The following is a 22,691-nucleotide window of genomic DNA, read 5'->3' as shown; positions in this document are numbered from 1 at the left end:
AACATCACATATCGTTTCACATTTAGAAATTCAAATCATTCGTTTTGCTTCAAATCTTCAGTTTTATATATTTGATTCATTTTTTTGCTAGGACTAAATTTGCTAATTTGCCATGATTCCCTCTTTACTTGGATGAAGCCACAGCTACGACCATGGTAGTACAAGCAAAAGAGCCCATTGCGACGACTCTTCAGCTAACAATGAGTCGGTTTACCGGGATTTTTCGTTCACCAGTCTTCACCACCCTCCACGTACTTTGCTCACTATAACCATCAGCTTGGACCTTCGGGCTTCACACGCGTGTTACCATGGCGTCAAGTTTTCGGTTTTTTTTACCATAGATAAATAGAAGAAGAGTAAAAACACTAGGACAATTTTATATTGCAAATAGTTCAAATAATAACGCATAGCCATCTGTTTGATAAATGAAGGTTCATATGCAAATTGGAACAACTCCATAAAAACCTAACAGCCAAGAAAGTAGAAAAAACAGAAGTTTTATTTGAAAGAAAATTAACACAATTCTAGTGACCCCTTTTAAGAGCCATTTTGGGAAAACTTGGCAGTTCGAAAAAAATTCACGAGAATAATTTTAGTCACAAAATCAAAATAAAAACTAGTCTCCGAATACTTTGAGGGTACCAAGGAACAGATGAAATTAAATATAAGAATTATTTGTCGTGATCATCTCTGGCTTCATGAAAAGAACGAATACATCGTTTTAAATTAAACAATCACGGCTGCTCCCTTAATGATAACCTGGTAAAGAATGAACCCTAGCCCACAGTATCCAAAAATTTTTTGAAAAAAAAAAAAACAGAGTCAGAGGAAAAACACAGACAGAGAATTAGAGTCCCCCAGCCCTTTTAATGTCAATGCATCTAGACTGGAAAGGATGACTTTTATTATATAGTTTTGGAAAAGTCATTCGCAAATCCAAAAATTCTGTTTTGTTTCATTTTTGTGAATCTGCTTTTTTTTTCTTTTTTTGAGTGTGACTTAAGTAATTATATTCAACGCAGGTACTCTAATTTAGTAAAGAGTGACGTGGCTCTCATGTATTATATCTTTATTTTTCCTATTTACGACTCTTTATTATCTAGAACAAATGGTCTTAAAATTATGATAGAGGAACTTATCAATAACCATGTATATTATATATATATATTATATATATATTATATTATATATTATATATATATATATATTATATATATATATTATTTTTTATTAATCAATAAAAAAAGTTTGACAAAACTATCAAATTAATTACCCACAGTGAGAATAACTCGTGTGTGGGTTTATATACACTCAACAATAAATAACTAATACTATCTCCAGATACCGTAATAAAAAGATTGCTCTTCAACTCTCCGTACGGTAGCAACAAACAAAATCCGCAAAAAATCAAAGTAACCAAATAAATAAAATGAAATGAGGAGCATCCACCCCAAAAAATAAATCAAATTAATAATTACTAACTAAATGATTCATTAATCTAATTTTATTATTAACCAATGAATTATTCAAATCTATAAAACTATGAAAATATATATATATATATATATATATATATATATATATATATATATATATATATATATATATATATATGAAAAAATATTACTTTATAATATTTAGAATATTCCTATTAGTCCAATTATTATGTTCTCTTCTATGGGTATAATCCATCTTTTAAAATTAAATTTGGGTAAATATTGAGGTGTAAATTTGTGACCTTTCTACCTCATAATCATATCCCCCCTTGGGTGTCCACATGTTCCCATGAGACACTGGATCAAAATTGAGAATATTTGTTAAAATAAAAACCGTCAAGCTAGCCACAACACAGTGGCAAAATGTCATTTAGCAGTAGGTCCTCAATGATATTAGTAACGTTAAAATATGAATATAAAAATACGTGAAAACCCGGCTTGGGCTTCCAAAAAGCTCAAAAATGTCACTAAGGGAGACCATGCCAAGTCCTGTCATTTGTGATTAATCAAAGGCAGCGCAATAGCACTGCCTAAGTAAAGAACGATGTTGGCACAATGTATTATTTATTTATTTTTTGGTCATATCGAAGGAGTTGTCATAGAAACTTCGAAAAAAACTAATTCGATCGGTAATTGGAAGGGCTAGTGCCCTTTTTAATAGCCGAAAGTGATTGGAAGGCAACAAACACCCCTTCGACGCCCACCCTTTTCCCCAAACACATTCAATCAAAATATTGAGATAGCCATTTTGTTCAACGTAGTTGAAATATCTTGAAATTATGTCTTTGAGGAGGACACACCCCCCAGAGCACTCAGGGCAAGGGTTGTAAGTTATAACCTGGGGGCATATAAGTTTTTTTTTATAGAAAACATTGTTGTAGAAACTTCAAAAAGGGCTCATTCAATTGGAAATCAGAGGACTAGAGCCCTTTTTAATAGTCAAAAGTGATTGGAGGGCAACTAACCCCCCTCTCACGCCTACCGTTTCCCTTAACACATCAAATCAAAATTTTGAGATAGACATTGTGTTCAACGTACTTCAAAGCTCTGGAAATTAAATCTTTGAGGATGACAACCCCTCCCCAGCCCTCAGGGCAAGGCTTGTAAGTTATCCCCTGGGGAAATAAGGTTTTTATAGGAAGCATTGCTGTAGAAACTTCAAAAGGGGCTCATTCGATTGGAAATTCAAAGGGCTAGTGTTTTTTTAATAGTCGCAAGTGATTGGAGGGCATCTAACCCCCCTCTCAAGCCCGCCATTTCCCCAAACACATCCAATCAAAATTTTTATTTAGACATTTTGTTCACCGCGGTTGAAAGTTCTGGAAATTAGGTCTTTGAGGATGATAACCCCCCCCCCTCTCCCCAGACCCCTCAGGACCAGGGTTGTAAGTTATACCCTGGGGGCATATAAGGTTTTTTTTATAGAAAGCGCTGTTGTAAAAACTTTAAAAAGGGCTTATTTGATTGGATATTGAAAGGGCTAGTGCCCTTTTTAATAGTCGAAAGTGATTCGAGAGCAACACACCCCTCTCTCACGCCCATAGTTTTTCCAAACACATCCGCTCAAAATTTTCAGATAGCCATTTGTTCAACGTAGTTGAAAGTTCCGGAAATTAGGTCTTTGAGGATGACACCTCCCCCACACTTGATTTCATATAAGGTTTTTATAGAAAGTGTTGTCAAAAAGGGCTCATTTGAATGGAATTTGAAAGGGCTAGTGCCCTTTTTAATAGTAGAAATTGATTGGAGGGCAACTAACCCCCCTCTCACGCACATCATTTCCCCAAACACATCCAATCAAAATTTTGAGATAGCCATTTTTTTCAACGTAGTTGAAAGTTGTGAAAATTATGTATTTGAGGATGACGACTCCCTCACAACCTTCAGCGCAAGGGTTGTAAGTTATGCGCGGGGGGCATATAAGGTTTCTATAGAAAGTGTTGCCGTAGAAACTTCAAAAAGGGCTCATTCGATTGGAAATTGAAAGGACTAGCGCCCTTTTTAATAGTCAAAAGTGATTAGAGGGCAACTAACCTCCCTCTCACGCTCTCCATTTCCCCAAACGCATCCAATCAAAATTTTGAGATAGCCATTTTGTTCAATGTAATTGAAATGTCTGGCAATTACGTCTTTGAGATTGAAGAACCCCCTACACCCCTCAGGGCAAAGGTTTTAACTTATGCTTAAGGTGCGTATAAGGTTTTTATGGATAGCGTTGTCGTAAAACTTCAGAAACGGTTCAATAAATTAGAAATTGAAAGGGCTAATGTCATGTTTAAAAGTCGAAAGTGATGGGAGAGTAACTAGCCCCCTCTCAGGCCCCCCCTTTTCCCACACACATCCAAACAAAACTTTGAGATAACCATTTTGTTCACCATTTTTTAAAGCTCTGGATATTTGGGATTTGAGGTTGACACCCCCCCCCCCCATAACCCTCAGGGCAAGGGTTGTAAGTTATGAACCGGGGGCATATAAGGTTTTTATAGACAGGCTTGTCGTATAAACTTAAAAAGGGGCTATTCGATTGAAAATTGAAAGAGCTAGTGCCATTTTTATAGTAGAAAATGATTGGATGGCAACTAACCCCCCTGTCACGCCCACCATTTGCCCAAACACATCTAATCAAAATTTTGAGATAGCTATTTTTTTCAACGTACTTGAAAGTTCTGGAAATTAAATCTTTGGACGAGGGTTATAAGTCATGCCCTGGTAGAATATAAGGTTTTTTTTATAGAAAGCATTGTTGTAGAAACTTCAAAAAGGGCTCATTCGATTGGAAATTCAAAGGGCTAGTGACTTTTTTAATAGTTGCAAGTGATTGGAGGGCAACTAACCCCCCTCTCACGGTCACCATTTCCCCAAACACATCCAATCAACATTTTTATATACACATTTGTTCAAAGTGGTTGAAAGTTCTAGAAATTAGGTCTTTGAGGATGATAGCCCCCCCGCCCCCCCACCCCCTCAGGACAAGGCTTGTAAGTTATGCTCTGGGGGCATATAAGGTTTTAATAGAAAGCACTGTTGTAAAACTTTAAAAAAGGCTCATTTGACTGGATATTGAAAGGGCTAGTGCCCTTTTTAATAGTCGAAATTGATTGGAGAGCAACACACCCCTCTCTCACGCCCACCGTTTTTCCAAACACATCCAATCAAAATTTTCAGATAGCCATTTGTTCAACGTAGTTGAAAGTTCCGGAAATTAGGTCTTTGAGGATGACACCCCCCCACACTTGATTTCATATAAGGTTTTTATAGAAAGTGTTGTCAAAAAGGGCTCATTTGAATGGAATTTGAAAGGGCTAGTGCCCTTTTTAATAGTAGAAATTGATTGGAGGGCAACTAACCCCCTCTCATGCACATCATTTCCCCAAACACATCCAATCAAAATTTTGAGATAGCCATTTTTTCAACGTAGTTGACAGTTGTGAAAATTATGTATTTGAAAATGACGACTCCCTCACAACCTTCAGGGCAAGGATTGTAAGCTATGCGCGGGGGGCATATAAGGTTTTTATAGAAAGCGTTGTCGTAGAAACTTCAAAAAGGGCTCATTCGATAGGAAATTGAAAGGACTAGCGCCCTTTTTAATAGTCAAAAGTGATTAGAGGGCAACTAACCTCCCTCTCACGCTCTCCATTTCCCCAAACGCATCCAATCAAAATTTTGAGATAGCCATTTTGTTCAATGTAATTGAAAGTTCTGGCAATTACGTCTTTGAGGATGACAAACCCCCCCACACCCCTCAGGGCAAGGGTTGTAAGTTATGCTCGTGGGGCATATAAGGATTTTATAGATTGCGTTGTCATAGAAACTTCAAAAAGGGTTCATTCAATTGGAAATTGAAAGGGCTAGTGCCCTTTTTAAAAGTCGAAAGTGATGGGAGGCAACTAACCCCCCTCTCATGCCCACCATTTTCCCCAAACACATCCAATCAAAACTTTGAGATAGCCATTTTGCTCAACGTAGTAGAAAGTTTTGGAAATTTGGTCTTTGAAGATGACAACCCCCCCCCCCCCCATAGCCCTCAGGGTAAGGGGTGTAAGTTATGCCCCAGGGGCATATAAGTTTTTTATGGAAAGGGTTGTCGTAGAAACTTCAAAAAGGCCTCACTCGATTGGAAATTGAAAGAACTAGTGCCATTTTTATAGTAGAAAGTGATTGGAGGGCAACTAACCCCCCCTCTCACGCCCACCACTTGCCCAAACACATCTAATCAAAATTTTGAGATAGCCATTTTTTTCAACGTACTTGAAAGTTCTGGAAATTAAATCTTTGAGGATGACAACCCCCCCTCCCCAGCCCTCAAGACAAGGGTTATAAGTTATGCCCTTGGGGGAATAGAAGGTTTTTATTAGAAGCATTGTTGTAGAAACTTCAAAAGGGGCTCATTCGATTGGAAATTCAAAGGGCTAGTGCCTTTTTTAATAGTTGCAAGTGATTGAAGGTCAACTAACCCCCCTCTCACGCCCACCGTTTCGCCAAACACATCCAATCTACATTTTTATACACAAATTTTATTCAACGTAGTTGAAAGTTTTGGAAATTAGGTCTTTGAGGATGATAACCCCCCCCCCTCCACCCCAACCCCTCAGGACAAGGGTTGTAAGTTATGCCCGGGGGGCATATAAGGTTTTTTTTTAGAAAGCGCTGTCGTAGAAACTTTAAAAAGGGCTCATTTGATTGGAAATTGAAAGGGCTAGTGCCCTTTTTAATACTCGAAAGTGATTGGAGAGCAACTAACCCCTCTCTCACGACCACTATCTTTCCAAACACATCCAATCAGAATATTCAGATAGCAATTTTTTCAACGTAGTTGAAAGTTCCGAAAATTACGAATTGAGGATGACACCCCCCCACACACACACACTTGATTTCATATAAGGTTTTTATAGAAATAGTTGCCATGGAAACTTCAAAAAGGGCTCATTTGAATGGAATTTGAAAGGGCTAGTGCCCTTTTCAATAGTAGAAGGTGATTGGAGGGCAACTAACCCCCCTCTCATGCACATCATTTCCCCAAACACATCCAATCAAAATTTTGAGATAGCCATTTTGTTCAACGTAATTGAAATATCTGGAAATCATGTCTTTGAGGAAAACAAACCCCCCACAACCCTCAGGGATAGTGCTTTAATTTTTGCCTTGGGGTTGTGTAATGTTTTACTAGATAGCGTTGTCATAGAAACTTCAAAAAGGGCTCATTCGACTGGAAATTGAAAGAGTGCCCTTTCTAAAAGTCGAAAGTGATGGGAGGCAACTAACCCCCCTCTCATGCCCACCATTTCCCCAAACACACACAATCAAAACTTTGAGATAGCCATTTTGTTCAACGTAGTTGAAAGTTCTGGAAAATTGATTTTTGAGGATGACAACCCCCCCCCCCCAACAGCCCTCCGGGTAAGGGTTGTAAGTTATGTCCCGGGGGCATATAAGGTTTTTATGGAAAGGGTTGTCGTAGAAACTTAAAAAGGGCTCATTCGATTCAAAATTGTAAGAGCTAGTACCCTTTTCATAGTAGAAAGCGTTTGGAGGGCAACTAGCCCCCCTTTCATGCCCACCATTTCCCCAAAAACATCCAATCAAAATTTTGAGATAGCCATTTTTTTCAACGTAGGTGACAGTTCTGGATATTTGGTCTTTGAGGATGACACCACCCCCCTCACAACCCTCAGGGTAAGGGTTGTAAGTTATGCCCTGGGGGCATATAAGGTTTTTATAGATTGCGTTGTCATAGAAACTTCAAAAAGGGCTCACTCGATTGGAAACGTAGTAACCCCCCTTCATCCTAAGGTTTTTATGGAAAGGGTTGTCGTAGAAACTTCAAAAAGGGCTCACTTGATTCGAAATTGAAAGATCTAGTGCCCTTTTTATAGTAGAAAGTGATTGGAGGGCAACTAACCCCCCTCTCACGCCCACCATTTGCCCAAACACATCCAATCAAAATTTTGAGATAGCCATTTTTTTCAACGTACTTGAAAGTTCTGGAAATTAAATCTTTGAGGATAACACCCCCCCCCCAGCCCTCAGGATAAGGGTTATAAGTTATGCCCTGGAGGAATATAAGGTTTTTATAGAAAGCATTGTTGTAAAAAATTCAAAGGGGCTCATTCAATTGGAAACGTAGTAACCCCCCTTTCACACCCACCATTTCCCCAAACACAACCAATCAAAATTTTGAGATAGCCATTTTTTTCAACGTAGTTGACATTTCTGGAAATTAGGTCTTAGAGGATGACACCCTCCCCCACAACCCTTAGGGTAAGGGTTGTAAGTTATGCCCTTGGGCCATATAAGGCTTTTTATAGAAAACGGTGTTGTAGAAACTTCAAAAATGGCTCATTCGATTGGAAATTGAAAAGGTTAGTGCCTTTTTTTAACAGTCGAAAGTGATTGAAGGGCAACTAACCCCCCTCTCACGACCACAATTTCCCCGATCACATTCAATCAAAATTTTGAGATAGCCATTTTATTCAACGTAGTTGAAAGGTCCGGAAATTATGTCTTTCAGGATGACAAACCCTCCCCCCCCACAACCCCCATGGCAAAGGTTGTAAATTATGACTTGGGGATTTACAAATTTTTTATAGAAAGTGTTGTCGTAGAAACTTCAAAAAGGGTTCGTTCAATTGGAAATTCAGACGTCTAGTGCCCTTATTAACAGTCAAAAGCAATCGAGGGGCAAAAGCCCCCCCCTCCCACCCCCCACCCACGGCCATCATTTCCCCAAACACTTCTAATCAATATTTTGATATAGCTATTTTCTTGAACGTACTTGAAGGGTCTTATAATTATGTCTTTGAGTATGACAACCTCCCCCCCACAGCCCTCAGGGCTAAGGTTTTAAGTTATTCCCTTGGGGCATATAGGGTTTTTATAAAAAGCGTTGCCGTAAAAACTTCATAAGGACTCATTCGATTGGAAATTGAGAAACTTGCCCTCATTCGATTGGAAATTAGAAATAGAGCCCTTTTTAATAGTATGCCCTTGGGGCATATAAGGTTTGTATAGAAATTTCTGTCGTAATGCCTAATTTATTAGTCGAATGTGATCACAGGGACAATTTCCTCACCCCCCCCCCCCCGCGCCCATCATTCCCCAAACACTTCCAATCATAATTTTGAGATAGCCATTTTGTTCAACATATTCGAAAGGCCGGGAAATTATGTCTTTGAGCATAAAAAATCCCCCAGCCCTCAGGGCAAGGGTTGTAAGTTATGCCCGGGGGCATATAAGGTTTTTATAGAAGCCATGGTCTTATAAACTTCGAAGGGGGCTCATTGGATTGGTAATCAGACGCTCTAGTGCTCTTTTTAAGAGTCAAAGTGATAGGAGGGCAGCTATACCCCCCCATACACACGTCGTATTGTCCCGAAATGCATCTAATAGAAATTTTTAGATACCCATTCTATTCAAAATAGTTTAAATATCATATAACAAGGCTTTTGGGGTTGAAAAACCCCCAGAGGTTAGAGGCAAGGGTTATAAGTGATGTCTAGATGTTATTTAAGGTTTTTATGGAAGGAATGGTTGTTTAGCTTATGTCAATATAAAACGAGCAGAAATTAAATAAAAAAACTTTTCCACAAAATGAGTTTTTCAAAAAAAGTAAAGAACTCCATCATAAAGAAATGGGGTTTTTAAAGGGGGTTTCTAAGCCAAATGAAAATACTAACAAAACACGGGGCAAAAATGGGGTTTATCAAGGCCAAATGAAAATACTGACAAAACACAACAAAGCGAATATTTCGAAAACCCCATTTTTGCTCGTTTTTCTTTCTTTAGCTATGTCAGGCCAATGTGGTTTAAGAAATTAAACAACTCCATTAAACCAAAAATGAACAAAAGAATTAAATAATCTACAAAGCATACAACTACCGCAAATCATTATCATTAAATGAGTGAAACCCAAAACAAACAGAAATCCAAACAACTGACAGAATCAAATTTAAAACTAGGATAAATAAAAATGAGTAGGGTTCTAAACTCCTATGCTTTCTAAAATCCAGAATATAATTTGTACTTTACTGAAAAAACTTCAACTGAATTTACTGAAAAAAATGTGCATTGTCAGACTAATATACATATGCTGATATTTATTTCTTAAAATCTTAATTTTAAGGAATACATCCTCCATTTCCCGTTCCTCCTATTCTTTAATATAATATTTTAAGATAATATAATAAATAATAATATAACAGGATTAAAGAATAAATTACAAAACACTTTGATTTGTAACAGGATGTAACCTTGGCAAGTTTTGATGTTGAGGTTATTATGAAATTAGTTACTCTAGTAAATGAATTTTCTTTTTATTTTAGTTTCAGAGCATAATTTTTACAAGCAGGTATTCGGTTTGCCGATAGCAGCGGCCCTTAGTTTTCTGTTGCCAAATCTTTTCATGGATTTTATTAGGACGTCCACTATACGGAATTTTAGACTTACCCCTTGTTTCTGGGGCAGATTTATGGATTCCGTAGTTTGCATTTGGAAATACGGTTTTGAATCCTTAGACATTTCCCGTAAATATTTAAATAGTTTTGATAAAAACATAAAATTTACAGTTGAGTCTGAAGAAAATAATAAGTTACCTTTTCTTGATATTAATAAAAAAAAAACTCCGAAAAATATGTTTTTCAAAGAAAAGTAAAGGCCTTTTTAAATTTAAGCTCAGAATATACAATTACATTTTAAAATTCAAAATAAAAACGACCAGAAATTACTATTAAAGAATAAATGAAATACAAAACGAACAGAAATTAAATAAACAATCATAGCAAAAACATACAACAAGTAATAATATAAATGAATAAATAAGTCTTAAAGCGAGTAATGCTTAGATTGAATATGAAAATCAAGCTTAAGACTAAAAAAATATTTTCCTATTGAAGTAAAAATGAAACTTAAAACGAACAGAAATTAAATAAACAATCAATGCAAACAAACATACAATAGATATTAATGTAAATTAATAAATAAATCTTAAAACGAGTGCTCAAGCTTGAATCAGCTTGAAATCAAGCTTGAAACGAACAAAAATCACCACAAACAAGAGTTTGGGTATGACCTCCTTCTCTAACTGTAAAAGTCTAAAACTTACTGCGTCATTGGCGCTTTTCTGAAAACCAATTTTATGACAAATATTTTCTTTTGTACTTAATATTGAAAATAAAAATTATAGTAACATTTTGAACTGATGAGCTTTCAGCAACTAATATCATTATACATCAAATATTCAGTTTAATTTATTAGCAGTTTTTAAAGTTGTTAAAGACGAATATAGTTTCACTACAAACAAGTATTTGGATACTGCCTCCTTTCCTAACTGTAAATAAAAACCAGCCTACTGCGTCATTGGCGCTTAACTGAAAACAGATTATATTACAAATATTTTCTTTTCCAGTTCTTACAGCATTGAAAATAAAAATACAATTACAGTGAAATAAATTGTTGAACTGATAGATCTTTGAACAATTAATATCATTATATATCAAATATTCAATTTGATGTTGTTTATACTTCCCAAGACTATTCAAGACGCATATAGTTTTCAGTAAAGCGCCAATGACGCATTACGTTTTAGACTTTTACAGTGAGAGAAGGAGGTCATACCCAAACTCTTGTTTGTGGTGATTTTTGTTCGTTTCAAGCTTGATTTGCACATTCAATTTAAGTTTCACTCGTTTTAAGATTTATTTATTAATTTACATTAATAGCTTTTATATGTTTGTTTGCATTGATTGTTTATTTAATTTCTGTTCGTTTTAGTTTCATTTGTACTTCAATAGGAAAATATTTTTTTCGTCTTAAGCTTGATTTTCGTATTCAATCTAAGCATTACTCGCTTTAAGATCTATTTATTTATTTATATTATTACTTGCTGTATGTTTTTGCTATGATTATTTATTTAATTTCTGTTCGTTTTGGGTTTCATTTATTCTTTAAAAGGTATTTGTATCTGCTGAGCTGAAGTTTAAAATGGCCTTTACTTTTCTTTGAAAAACTTATTTTTCGGAGTTTTTTTTTTAATTAATATCAAGAAAAGGTATAAACTTCGATAAGAACTATATATGCCCCTAGACCATTACTCATAAAGCCTACCTCCAGGCCCTGGCGGGTTCTGTCGACACAGGAATTTTTCTTATGTGACCTTTGAACTATTTTTAATGAAATGGCTATTATAAAAAAATTATCGGATGGGCTTGGGGAACAAAGAGTGTCTGGGGAGGGGGGGCTAGTTGCCCTCGGATATCTTTTGACTCTTAAAAATTGAACTAGAACTTTCAATTTCCAATCAAATGCGCCCCCTCTGAAGTTTATACGAGCATCCCTTTCATAAGAACCATATACGCCCCCAGGACAACACTTACAACGCCTATCCCCCGGGCTCTTGGGGGAGTTTTTGTTATCTAATTTTGAACAAATTCCAAAAAACTGGCTATCTCAAAATTTGAAGCGGACGGGTTTGGGGTCAAAAGAGCGTGGGGGGGCTAGTTTAACTCTCTTGACTCTTAAAAAGTGAACTAGAACTTTCAATTTCAAATCAAATGAGCACTCTATGAATTTTATACGAGCATCCCTTTCATAAGAACCATACATGCCCTTAGGGCATAACTTAGAACGCCTTCCCCTGTGCCCTGGGGGGTTCTATTGTCACCGAATTTTTCTTATCCGATATTTGAACTATTTCTAACAAAATGTCTATCTTCAAATTTTTATCAGATGGGTTTTGAAAAAGGTGGCGTGGGGGGGGGGGGGCTAGCTGCCCTCGGATCTCTTCTGACCATTAAAAAGTGAGCTCGAACTTTCAATATCCAATCAAATGAGCCCTCTCTGAAGTTTATACGAGAATCCCCTTCATACGAACAATATATACGCCAGGGCATAACTTACAACGCCTAACCCCGGGCCCGGGGGGGGGGGGGTTGTGACGACACCTGAATTTTTTTTATCTGAATTTTGAGCAATTTTTAAATTAATGGCTATCTAAAAAATTTTATTGATGCATTTGGAAAAAAAGGGGCGGGGGGGGGGAGGGGCTAGTTGCCCTCCAATCTCTGTTGACTCTTAAAAAGTTAACTAGAACTTTCAATTTCCAATCAAGTGAGCCCTCTTTGAAGTTAATTCAAACATGCCTTCCATAAGACCGATATATGCCCCCAGGGCATAACTTACAACGCCTGCCCCCGGGCCACGGGGGGTAGTATCGACACCAGGATTTTTGTTACATGATTTTTGAACTATTTTTAACAAAATAGCTATCTTAAAATTTTTATTGGATGCATTTGGGAAAAAAAAGTTTTGGGGGGGGGGGGGAGCTGGTTACCCTCCAATATCTTTTGACGCTTAAAAAAGTAAACTAAAACTTTCAATTTCCAATCAAATAAGCCCTATCTGAAGTTTATACGAGCATTCCTTCCATAAGAAGCATATATGCCCCCAGGGCATAACTTATAACCCTTGCCCCTGAACACTGTTGGGGAAGAGTCCTGCTCAAACATATAATTTCCAGAACTTTCTACTACGTTGAACAAAATGGCTATACCAAAATTTTGATTGGATGTGTTTGGGGAAATGGTAGGCGTGAGAGGGGATTAGTTACCCTCCAATCATTTTCGACTATTAAAAAGTCCACTAGCCCTTTCAATTTCCAATTGAGTAAGCCCTTTTTGAAGTTTCTACGACAAAGTTGTCTATACAAAACGTTATATGCCTTAAAAAAATGGCTATCTAAAAATTTTGATTAAATGTGCTTGGGGAAAAGGTGGGCGTGAGAGGGGGGTTAGTTGCCCTCCAATCAGCTCTGAATGTTAAAAAGGACACTGGCCCTTTGAATTTCCAATCGAATGAGACCTTTCTGAAATTTCTGAGACAATGCCTTTTATAAAAACCTTATATGCCCCAGGGCATAACTTAAAACCCTTGCCCTGAGGGTTGTGGGAGTGTCGTCATCAAAAACATATTTTCTACGTGGAAATCAACCACGCTGAACAGAATGGCTATCTCTAACTTTTGATGGGAGGTATTGGGGAGAATGATGGGCGTAGGGAGGGGGGGCTAGTTGCCCACCAATCCCTTTCGACTATTAAAAAGGGCACTAGCCTTTTAATTTCTAAAAGAATGAACCTTTTTTAAAGTTTCTATTAAAACGCCTTCTATAGAAAACCTTAAATTCCCCCAGGGCATAACTTAAAACCCTTGCCCTGAGGGTTGTGGGGGAGTGTCCTCCTCGAAAACATATTTTCTGTCTGGAAAACAGCCACACTTAACAAAAGGGCTAACACAAAATTTTTATTGGACGTGTTTGGGGAAATGATGGGCGTGGGGGGGGGGCTAGGTGCCCTCCGATCACTTTCGACTATTAAAAAGGGCACTAGAACTCTCGATTTCCAATCGATTGAGCCCCCTTTGAAGTTTTTACGACGACCCCTTCCATATGAAGTGTCTCTGAGAAAAAAATAATAATAAATAAATAATAAAACATTGGAGCCGTATGGCCTATACTATAGGCAACGCTATAGCGTTGCCTCTGATTTTATTAATCAAAAGAGATTTCCATTTGCTTTTTTCACTTTCATTCGTGCCACCCTATATTGGTGAAAAAGGGGGATTGTAATTTCACTAGTGGATAGGGCCTTTAGAATTTGCTCCCAGGAACTACTAGATTGGGAATTATTGTATTTAAAGGAAATTTTATTTTGTAATAGTTACCCAATTAAATTCATAAATGAAATACTTACTTACTTACTTGTACTTGGATCAGGACACAAGCTATGTTGCTCTCCCTGGCGACAGGATCTGGCAGACTGTTGAATTCCACAGATTACGGTCTTGGGTTAATGGGGCGATAATTTCAAGCCATGAAGGGTCCCATCTGCGACCATGTCTCCGGAACCCGCCAATCGACTCGAGGTCAGATTTGACGGTGTTGAGCCAAGTTTTGGCTTGTCATCCATGTCGTTTTCTGACAATCAGGTACTGGTTTGCAGCGTAGGTTTTGACTTGTAAAACTTTCGGCTGGTCTTCGGTAAACATGGCCGAACTAGGACAAGCGGCGGCGTCGAATGATAGTTGTGATGTCGTACTTCTAGTCACATCGTTGGCGGATGATCGTATTTGGTATTCGGTCGCTGAAAAGTGGCCCCAGTATGCTCCTCAGGCATCTGTGTTCAAAAGTGTTGAAAGCGTGTGCCTCGGCGACTTTTAAAGGCCATGTCTCGCAGCCGTAGAGTATGACCAATCGGACTAGGGTATCGTAAATACAGATTTTTGTTTTCCGGTGGATTTCCTTCCTTTCCCTTAGCGGCATCACAGCTGTGCAAAGCCAGCAGAAGCTGATGCAATGCGACATTGAATTTCTTCGCTACATCTGCCGTTGATGTCGATGTACAATACGAGGTACTTGAATTAATTGACAACTCTAATCATCTTTTGTTCAAGGGTTATAGGTTATAGAGTTTATATCCGGGGCATTAGACATAGCTTTAGTCTTGTCAAAATCTATGTCTTTAGACATAGCTTTTAGTCTTGTAAATCTTGAGCCCTAATGGGGTAGCAACTTCGGAGACTTTCAGAAGCATGTTCTGGGCTTCGCCAACGGATTCACCAAGAGGAGCTACATCATCGGCATAATCCAGGTCAGTGGTACTGAAATCAGTGCTAACCTTGACTCCTTCGAAGTTTAGCATTGCTTTTTTCATTACCCAATCAGCGACAAAATTGACTAGTTCGGGAGAGAGTACACCCCCTTGCCTCACACCAAAAACAACTTTGACTTTGGCATGAATGAAATAATGGAAAATAGACATATTAAACATAATATTAAAGTAATTACAGTTTCACAGTCTTCTATTCAATTCAATTTATTCAAATAAAAATAAAACAAAACAACACCAATAATAATAAAGATCCTGGAGGCTAATTTGTTAAGGACCATAACAACGTAAAATTAAAAATGAAGAAGAAAAAGAAGAAGAAGAAGAAGTAAAAAAAAGAAGAGAAAACACGGGTAATTAAAGCAAATTGATTAAAATATTTAGAGATTGATTTATGTTATCAAAGTTTAGTAACAATGTTATACAGCGTACGAAAACTTGTGGATAGCTCGACACAGGAGGGTATTATATTCCATTGGAGAATAGATTTATAAATGGGTGACCGCTGGGCGGAACTAGAGACACACTTGGGGACAATGAAGGAATGGTTGGATGAACGGAGACAGAGGCCTTCAGAATTATTACTATTAAAGTAAGATAATAATTGGGGAAGAAGATTTTTATGGTAAGCGGAGTGTGCAAGTGATAGATTTAACTTTTTGATGATTTGTTCAAAAGGGATAATACCAAAACCGGAGTACAATTCCTGGGTGGGATATAGTCGGGGTAGCCGAAAAACTGCTTTGACGGCACGGTTTTGGGCAGATTTTAATTTGTTGGTAACAGATGAGTAAGTACTACCCCAAACAGATCCGCAGTATGAGATATATGGGTAAATAAAAGAGTAATAAAGGGTGACAAGGATATCGGGAGGAAGAAAATAATTCACACGATTAATCATACTTACCTGGCACAAGATTCGGCCTCGACCGAGTCCGTTGATTTTGAATTAAAGTTATCAAGTATTTTGCAGTAGGTTGCATAGGTTGCATCAAGACATGGCCAATTGTAGACAGAGAAAAGCCAAAGCAGATAGTCCAAGTATTTGAGAGGCAAATGTTTAAATGGCTGGGACACGGGTAAATGGCAGGAGTAGGCATGACTCTCTTATTGGACACATACTTGTTTGTTAGTTTTTGGAAAGGCATGCCTGCCTAGAGGCATGCTGGCATGCTCACCAAGAATTTAAAATTGACATAAGACCGTTAGAGTCAATGTGGGCACCAATAAACTTCGCAACTTCGACCTGCGGAAGGAAATTCGTGGAATATTTGAGGCCAAGTGCTTGCTGAGCTTCATTTTTTTTTTAAAGGGGTTTGAAATAATACAAACTGACTTTTCTTGCTGTTAATGGTCATGCAGTTAACGAGACACCACTCCTGTACTCTATTCAGAAGGATTTGAGTAGAGGTGACGACGGATGGTAAATTAGGGCCGGTGATGAAAAAGTTGCTATCGTCAGAAAAAAGTACTTGGTGGACTGGTGGACCCAGGTCCGTGATTAAATCATTAATATAAAGGAGAAAAAGTATTGGACCAAGAACAGAGCCCTGCAGGGCGCCCTTCCGGACAGGTAGGTGATGCGATGTCACCCCGCCCATACTCACAATCTGTACTCTACCAGAGAGATAAGAGCCGAACCATGAGAAGGAAACCCCAAGAATCCCGTAGCTGTTGAGTTTACTTAATAAAACACTGTGATCAACCATGTAAAAGGCCTTAGAAAATTCAGAAATATACCCAATACAGTATTTTTAAGGTCAAGTTTGGAACGTATAAACTGTGTGGGGTCAACTATTTGGAATTTTACAACTATATTGGAACTGTGTGGGGTTCAACAAATTTGGAACGGAAGCCATATTGATGAGGAGAAATCAACGAATCTGAAGGATGAATCCCAAATCAAAAGAGAGAAAGACCTCGGAAGATAATTCTCTCGAGTACTTTAGATATAACTGGGAGAAGTGAGATTGGACGACAATTACTTATCTCAGATGGATCGCCCTTTTTATGAATCGAGATAACAATTGCTGATTAAATATTTCTGGGAAGGCTTCTTTGGTCATACTTGACTTACTTGACTTAAGGCTCCTGCCGAGGGTTCGGCGTAGAGAACGATGAGACTAGGCGCCTCCAGGTTGACCTATCGCTTGCCAGGAGCGCAGCTTCTTCCACCGGGATGTGAGCTTGGGCGAGGAATTCATCGGCTTTGTCTTTCCACCTAGTGGGTGGGCGTTCTCTGGGTCGCTTCCATCCGTGTAGGGTGGGGTCGAAGTCGAATGCGACTCGTGCTGGGGCGTCGCGTGGCATGCGAAGGAGGTGGCGGTACCACCGAACAGTACGCTGGGCGAGCTGCGTCGAGAAAGGAGTTTGAGCCATACGTGACTGGAGAGTCTGGTTGCCAACGAAGTCAGTCCAGTGAAGTCTTTCGATTCTTCGGAGATGTTTCGTCTGAGCGACATCGACGGCGCTGAGGATAGATTTTGCAGCTGGCCACGTCTCCGCTCCATACAGCAGGACGGTACTGACTGACGCATTGTAGCTGCGCATTTTGGTAAAGCGGCTTATGTTTGACTTTCGCCAGATGCTGTTAAGCCTCCCAACAAGTTCTGAAGCTTTGGCAATTCGAGATGTAAGCTCTTTTGTGATCAAGCCATCATTCGACAGAATAGATCCCAGATAAGTGAAGTCTTCAACCACATCTACTCGGTTGCTTCCGATGTTGACTTCCTTTAGAGTAGAACGGGACGTGGGGGGCTCAAGGAGCGTAACTTTGGTTTTCTGCCAGTTGATCTTCAGTCCAACTTTCGAGGCTTCTTCTGAGAGCACCTGGAGAGCTTTGGTGACCTGTTCGACGGTGCTTGGAACTAGCGCTATGTCGTCAGCGAAGTCAGCATCAGAGAATAACTGGTCTCCGAACTGAAGACTAAGCTGAGGGCGATTCGTCGTGCTCGTCATATAATGGTCTATCACGCAGATGAAAAGCTCAAGAGCGGTGGTGCAATCTTTCCAGACGTCAGTCTTCACCGCGAATGTGGGACTGTGTCTTCCCTTGACTTGCAAGCAGATTTCCGTATCCTCATACAGCTTTTCAAAGAATGAGCAATATTTCTTGGGTGGACGCTTAGTTCTTAGTATTTGCCAAAGTGAACGGCGATCAACAGAATCGAAGGCAGCCTTAAAGTCCACGAATGCGATGTACGCTTTTTGGTGGAACTCTCGCGTCTTCTCGATAAACTGGCGCATAGTAAACATTTGCTCCGTCATCGACCTGCCGGGCATGAATCCGGCTTGCTGGACTCTTCTCTTTCTACGCAAAAAGGTGGAACACCTGTCCAGGAGTGACATGGCGAAGAGTTTACCAGGAACGGAGAGAAGTGTGATCCCACGATAGTTGGAGCAGATTTGACGGCTGCCCTTACGTTTCCAGAGCGGCAATATGATGCCAGCACGCCAGTCATTCGGTATGCTTTCTGTCGTCCATACAGCTGAGAAGATTAGCTGGAGCCACAGAATCATCGCTGCACCACCGTGCTTGAGGAGTTCTGCAGAAATACCACAGACGCCGGGGGCTCGATTATTATTTAACGTTTTACAGCCTTTTGGATCTCTAAGATGGTAAACGGTTGCAATACGAGGTCGGAAGTAGCCTCGGGTGTGGTCATTGCTGCTTGAATCAGATCAGGGTCGGGATGAGCAACTGCCTCAGCATTCAGAAGCGTTGAGAAGTGACTGCTCCAGGCAGAGGTCCTTTGGTCATAGCAGGTTTGCTATTTGCACAATGGGTTCACAAACATAGGAAGATACGGTCCTAAGAAGCTTATTACTTATGCCAAACGAGTCGGGTGTGCTACTATTAGAGAAAGATTCACCCAATCGACGACAAAACTGAATAGTACGGGAGAGAGTACACACCCTTGTCTCACACCAAAAACAACTCTGACTTTGGCATAAACGAAATAATAGAAAAAAGACGTATTAAACATAACATTGAAATAATTACAGTTTCACAGTCTTCAGAACTGAATTTGTCTAAAAGTTCTATTTCTTTGCCATATATGCTGGGTTTAGAGAAAAACTTAAACGAATTTTACAGAAATATTACATTGATACATGTTTCTAGTCAATAGGTTCTTTAGGCAATTTCCTTAATTCTGGAAAGGATTTGACATGGAGCAATTGGGTAAGTGGGTTTTATAGTATTCCTTGTTCTTGTGGGAAGTTTTACATTGGCAGAATTCACCATACATTTTTTTAAAGATTTATTGACCATCACAACTCAAAAGAAAAAGCTCTACAATTGAACATGAAACCTTTGTTTGGGTTTCCTTTGTTTCGGTTACATGAAACCTTTGTTTCGGTTACATTGAACATGAAACCTTTGTTTCTTGAAACCTTTGTTTCGGCTTTGGCAGAACCCATGTTCTACCATCATGTAAAATTCGATGATGACACGGCCATTTCTAATAATAGAGGTTTCACTCAACGGGCGAGGGAGGCTATTGAAATAAAAAAAAATCATATGTTTGCTAATATTTCAATAAACTGGGATACAGGAAATTTAAATATTGACCCAATTTATAACATTCTTCTGAAAAATGAACCAGTTGTTAACGAGGGTATTAAGATTATACAAAATCATCAGGGGACGAGATTAAATACAAGACCAAAGAGAATTGCGTCAGTGGTAGCAAACAACAGGATTACTTCACAATAGAATAATTAACTTCATTTCCATTTTATATTATTTTATCTAGTTGCTTCGGTGTTCTCATCGAAGTAACTCTATTAGTGGCAGTCACCTATGTGGATCTCTTGCGGCAGTTGTAGTTTATTAATATTGGTGGTGGTTTTTATTTGTGTTTAGTTTTTTATCTTTGTTTTTTTTCTGCGATGAAGAAGCCTTGTTTTATCCAGGCGAAATATCCGCGTCGTTTTATCTTTTCTCTTTATAAGCCGTATTATATTGTTTTTTTTTCTTAAATGATTTTTATCTTTTTTTTTGTTAGTAATGGCTGGCCAGTTCTGCTTAAGATCTTTCAACCCTAACAGTCAAGAAAGTAAAAACGGAGAAGTTTTATTTGAAAGAAAATTGACACAACTCTAGTGTCCCTTTTTAACAGCCGAGAATTGTTGTACTCTCCCATTAAGTTTTTGGCTCCTTTGCTCATTTCGGGGAAATTTGGCATTTCGATAAAATTTCAAGAAAGTAAATCGAGAATCAAAATAAAAATTGGCCTTGGAATATTTTGAGAATACCAAGGAACTGAAGAAATCAAAATAAAACAACTGCTACAGAAGGAAATCACTAAAGGAGAACTATCTTTCTTTTTTTCCGATCGATCTTTCTTTCAACAGCCTCGGTTAGAAGACAAGCGACAAGTATTTATAGAAGCATTAGACAAATGTTTTATATTTTTACCTGAATCGATGCATTCTGACCACATGATCTGCAATCATTCTATCTGTACTTTGATCAACCGTATCCAGAAGAATGAATAGTAAATCAAAACGAGATAATAAGGAATCTTGTAGACCAATGTTCTCCATAGGTGTCTTGTATGGATCATACTAGAATGTAACACGCCAAAATTATTGAGATCTTCTATACACTAAATACAAAAAAAAAAAAAAAAAAAAAAAAAAAAAAAAAAAAAAAAACAGTAAAGCGGTCTCTGGACTCGGTCACATACGCAGAGACTTGCAAGAAGAGGACGGCTAAGGCTTAAAAAACAACAAATACAAAGAAGCATCAAAACAGGGGAATTATATGAACAATAAACAATATACATAAACAATAAACAATATAAACATAGACAATAAATGCAAACAAACAATGCAAACAATTATATAAACAATGAATGCAAACAACCAATACTCAGGTTTTGGTTGACGGGGACAGTGTCCTTAACATTTACATTGGATAGTGAGAGGTTTTACACCGATTGACCTTATTGGCAATAGGCTCAATTGTATTGTTATATTTGTCACATGTAGCAGTCATCACGGATCACTTCGTCTGTAGAAAATATCTGATGTTTTTTTTTTTTTTTTTTTTTTTTTTTTTTTTTTTTTGGTGCAGCAAAATAATCCTTTTCTCTGCTTGGATTCAATCAGCTTTGCGAGTCAGCTTTTTTAGTCTTATGCAAGCTATCATCGTAAAAGTTAGATCAGGTTAGATTATGTTAGTTTAGGTCAAATTTGGTCATACATATCAATAATGGGTTAAAAACTTAAGTTAACCCAGGCTAACATTCACAAATTTCAGATATTCACGGTAACACATTTATATATATATATATATAAATTGTTTTTCCCTTCTTCCGACCTTATTTCAATTGAATTGTTTCGTTAATCTTGTGTTTAGTGCCCTACAGGCTAAAGGTTCCGTGAATTATTATCAATATATGTATATTTTTGGACAAATAAGCCCCACGGTTATTTAAAGTCCTATAATCAGCCAAGCTTACCCATCCTGGATCCAAACCCTAGACACAAAGCCGACTAAAAATTAAAAGAAATGAAGATCGAGAATGGTGATTTTTAAAGCCAACAAAAATACAGGACAAAGAAAACGAATATTTCGGGAGGGGCACCACCTCCCTTTTTCTGCGCAGTAAAGAAGGAAATACGTTCAGATTTCCCAAACAAAAAATTGAACGAAACAACTGACATGAGAACAAAAACTGATAAGAGAAACAACACAGAAAGTAAACAGAAAATCTAAAAATTAAATAAAAGCTAAATTCAAGGAATTAGAAACCCCAAAATCAATCAACAAGGAGAAAAAAAACCATAAAATCCAAAATTGGCCGATTTAGTTTTTTTCTTTTTTGGTCAAATACCTAATTTCAGTAGCGAGTCATTCACAAATATTTATGATTAGCAAAAAGTATTGTCACTCGTTCAATACTAAATAAGTGACTGAATTGTCAAAAAATCTCAATTTCCTTGGTAAGTTTTGGTTTAATTTTTTTTCTTTTTGCTTTCCGCGTTTTTTTTTTTTATCAGTTTTCCTTCAGAAAATGGGAACGTGTTTTTCTTCTAACTTTTTCTTAAAGCGCTGAAGAAGGGAGGTGGTTGTACTCCCGAAATATTTGTTTCCTTCGTCCAGTTTTTTTTTTCGTTGACCTTAAAAATCTCCGTTCTCGATCAGCATTTCTTTAATTTATTTTTTGTTATGGCAGGCCAATGCTGTTAACGAAAAATTAAAAGAGAAAAACGGGTGTAATTTAAATAAAGCAGTGGAACAAAAAATGTTTCTTCCAAAAAATGTTTTGTTCCACTATCGGTTTATTGTACCACAGCTTCATTTAAATAAAACCCGTTTTCCTCTCTTAATTTTTCATAAATGGAAAAGCAGTGTGCTCTAAGAAATTATTCACGTTGTTAACGATGTTATCTTCTACAAGCCTGACAACCAGTTTCCCGGTTGATTTAGTGGTTGATTTAGTGATTTTCTTCAATAAACTAGTGATTTATGTGCTGATTTAGGTTTTTTTTACTTTAGCCAATATAAAAATCACTAGAAATAGAGACA

General features: G+C 37.9%; 1 protein-coding gene across 1 annotated transcript in view; it reads right to left on the bottom strand.

Moving 5' to 3' along the window:
* LOC148939083 (zygotic DNA replication licensing factor mcm3-like) overlaps nt 1–22,691 on the bottom strand; it is a 61,224-nt gene that overhangs the window by 30,749 nt on the left and 7,784 nt on the right. The window contains exon 3 of the mRNA XM_089107298.1: nt 20,574–20,722. Coding sequence (XP_088963424.1) covers nt 20,574–20,722 — 149 coding nt within the window. The remainder of the gene's footprint in view (nt 1–20,573; nt 20,723–22,691) is intronic.

Source organism: Artemia sp. Qi Xiang Cuo, unplaced genomic scaffold (genome assembly GCF_049724085.1).
Source record: "Artemia sp. Qi Xiang Cuo unplaced genomic scaffold, ASM4972408v1 HiC_scaffold_22, whole genome shotgun sequence".
NCBI lineage: Eukaryota > Metazoa > Arthropoda > Branchiopoda > Anostraca > Artemiidae > Artemia > Artemia sp. Qi Xiang Cuo.
Note: the sequence above shows the minus strand (reverse complement) of the source record. Positions and strands in the feature narration are given on the sequence as shown.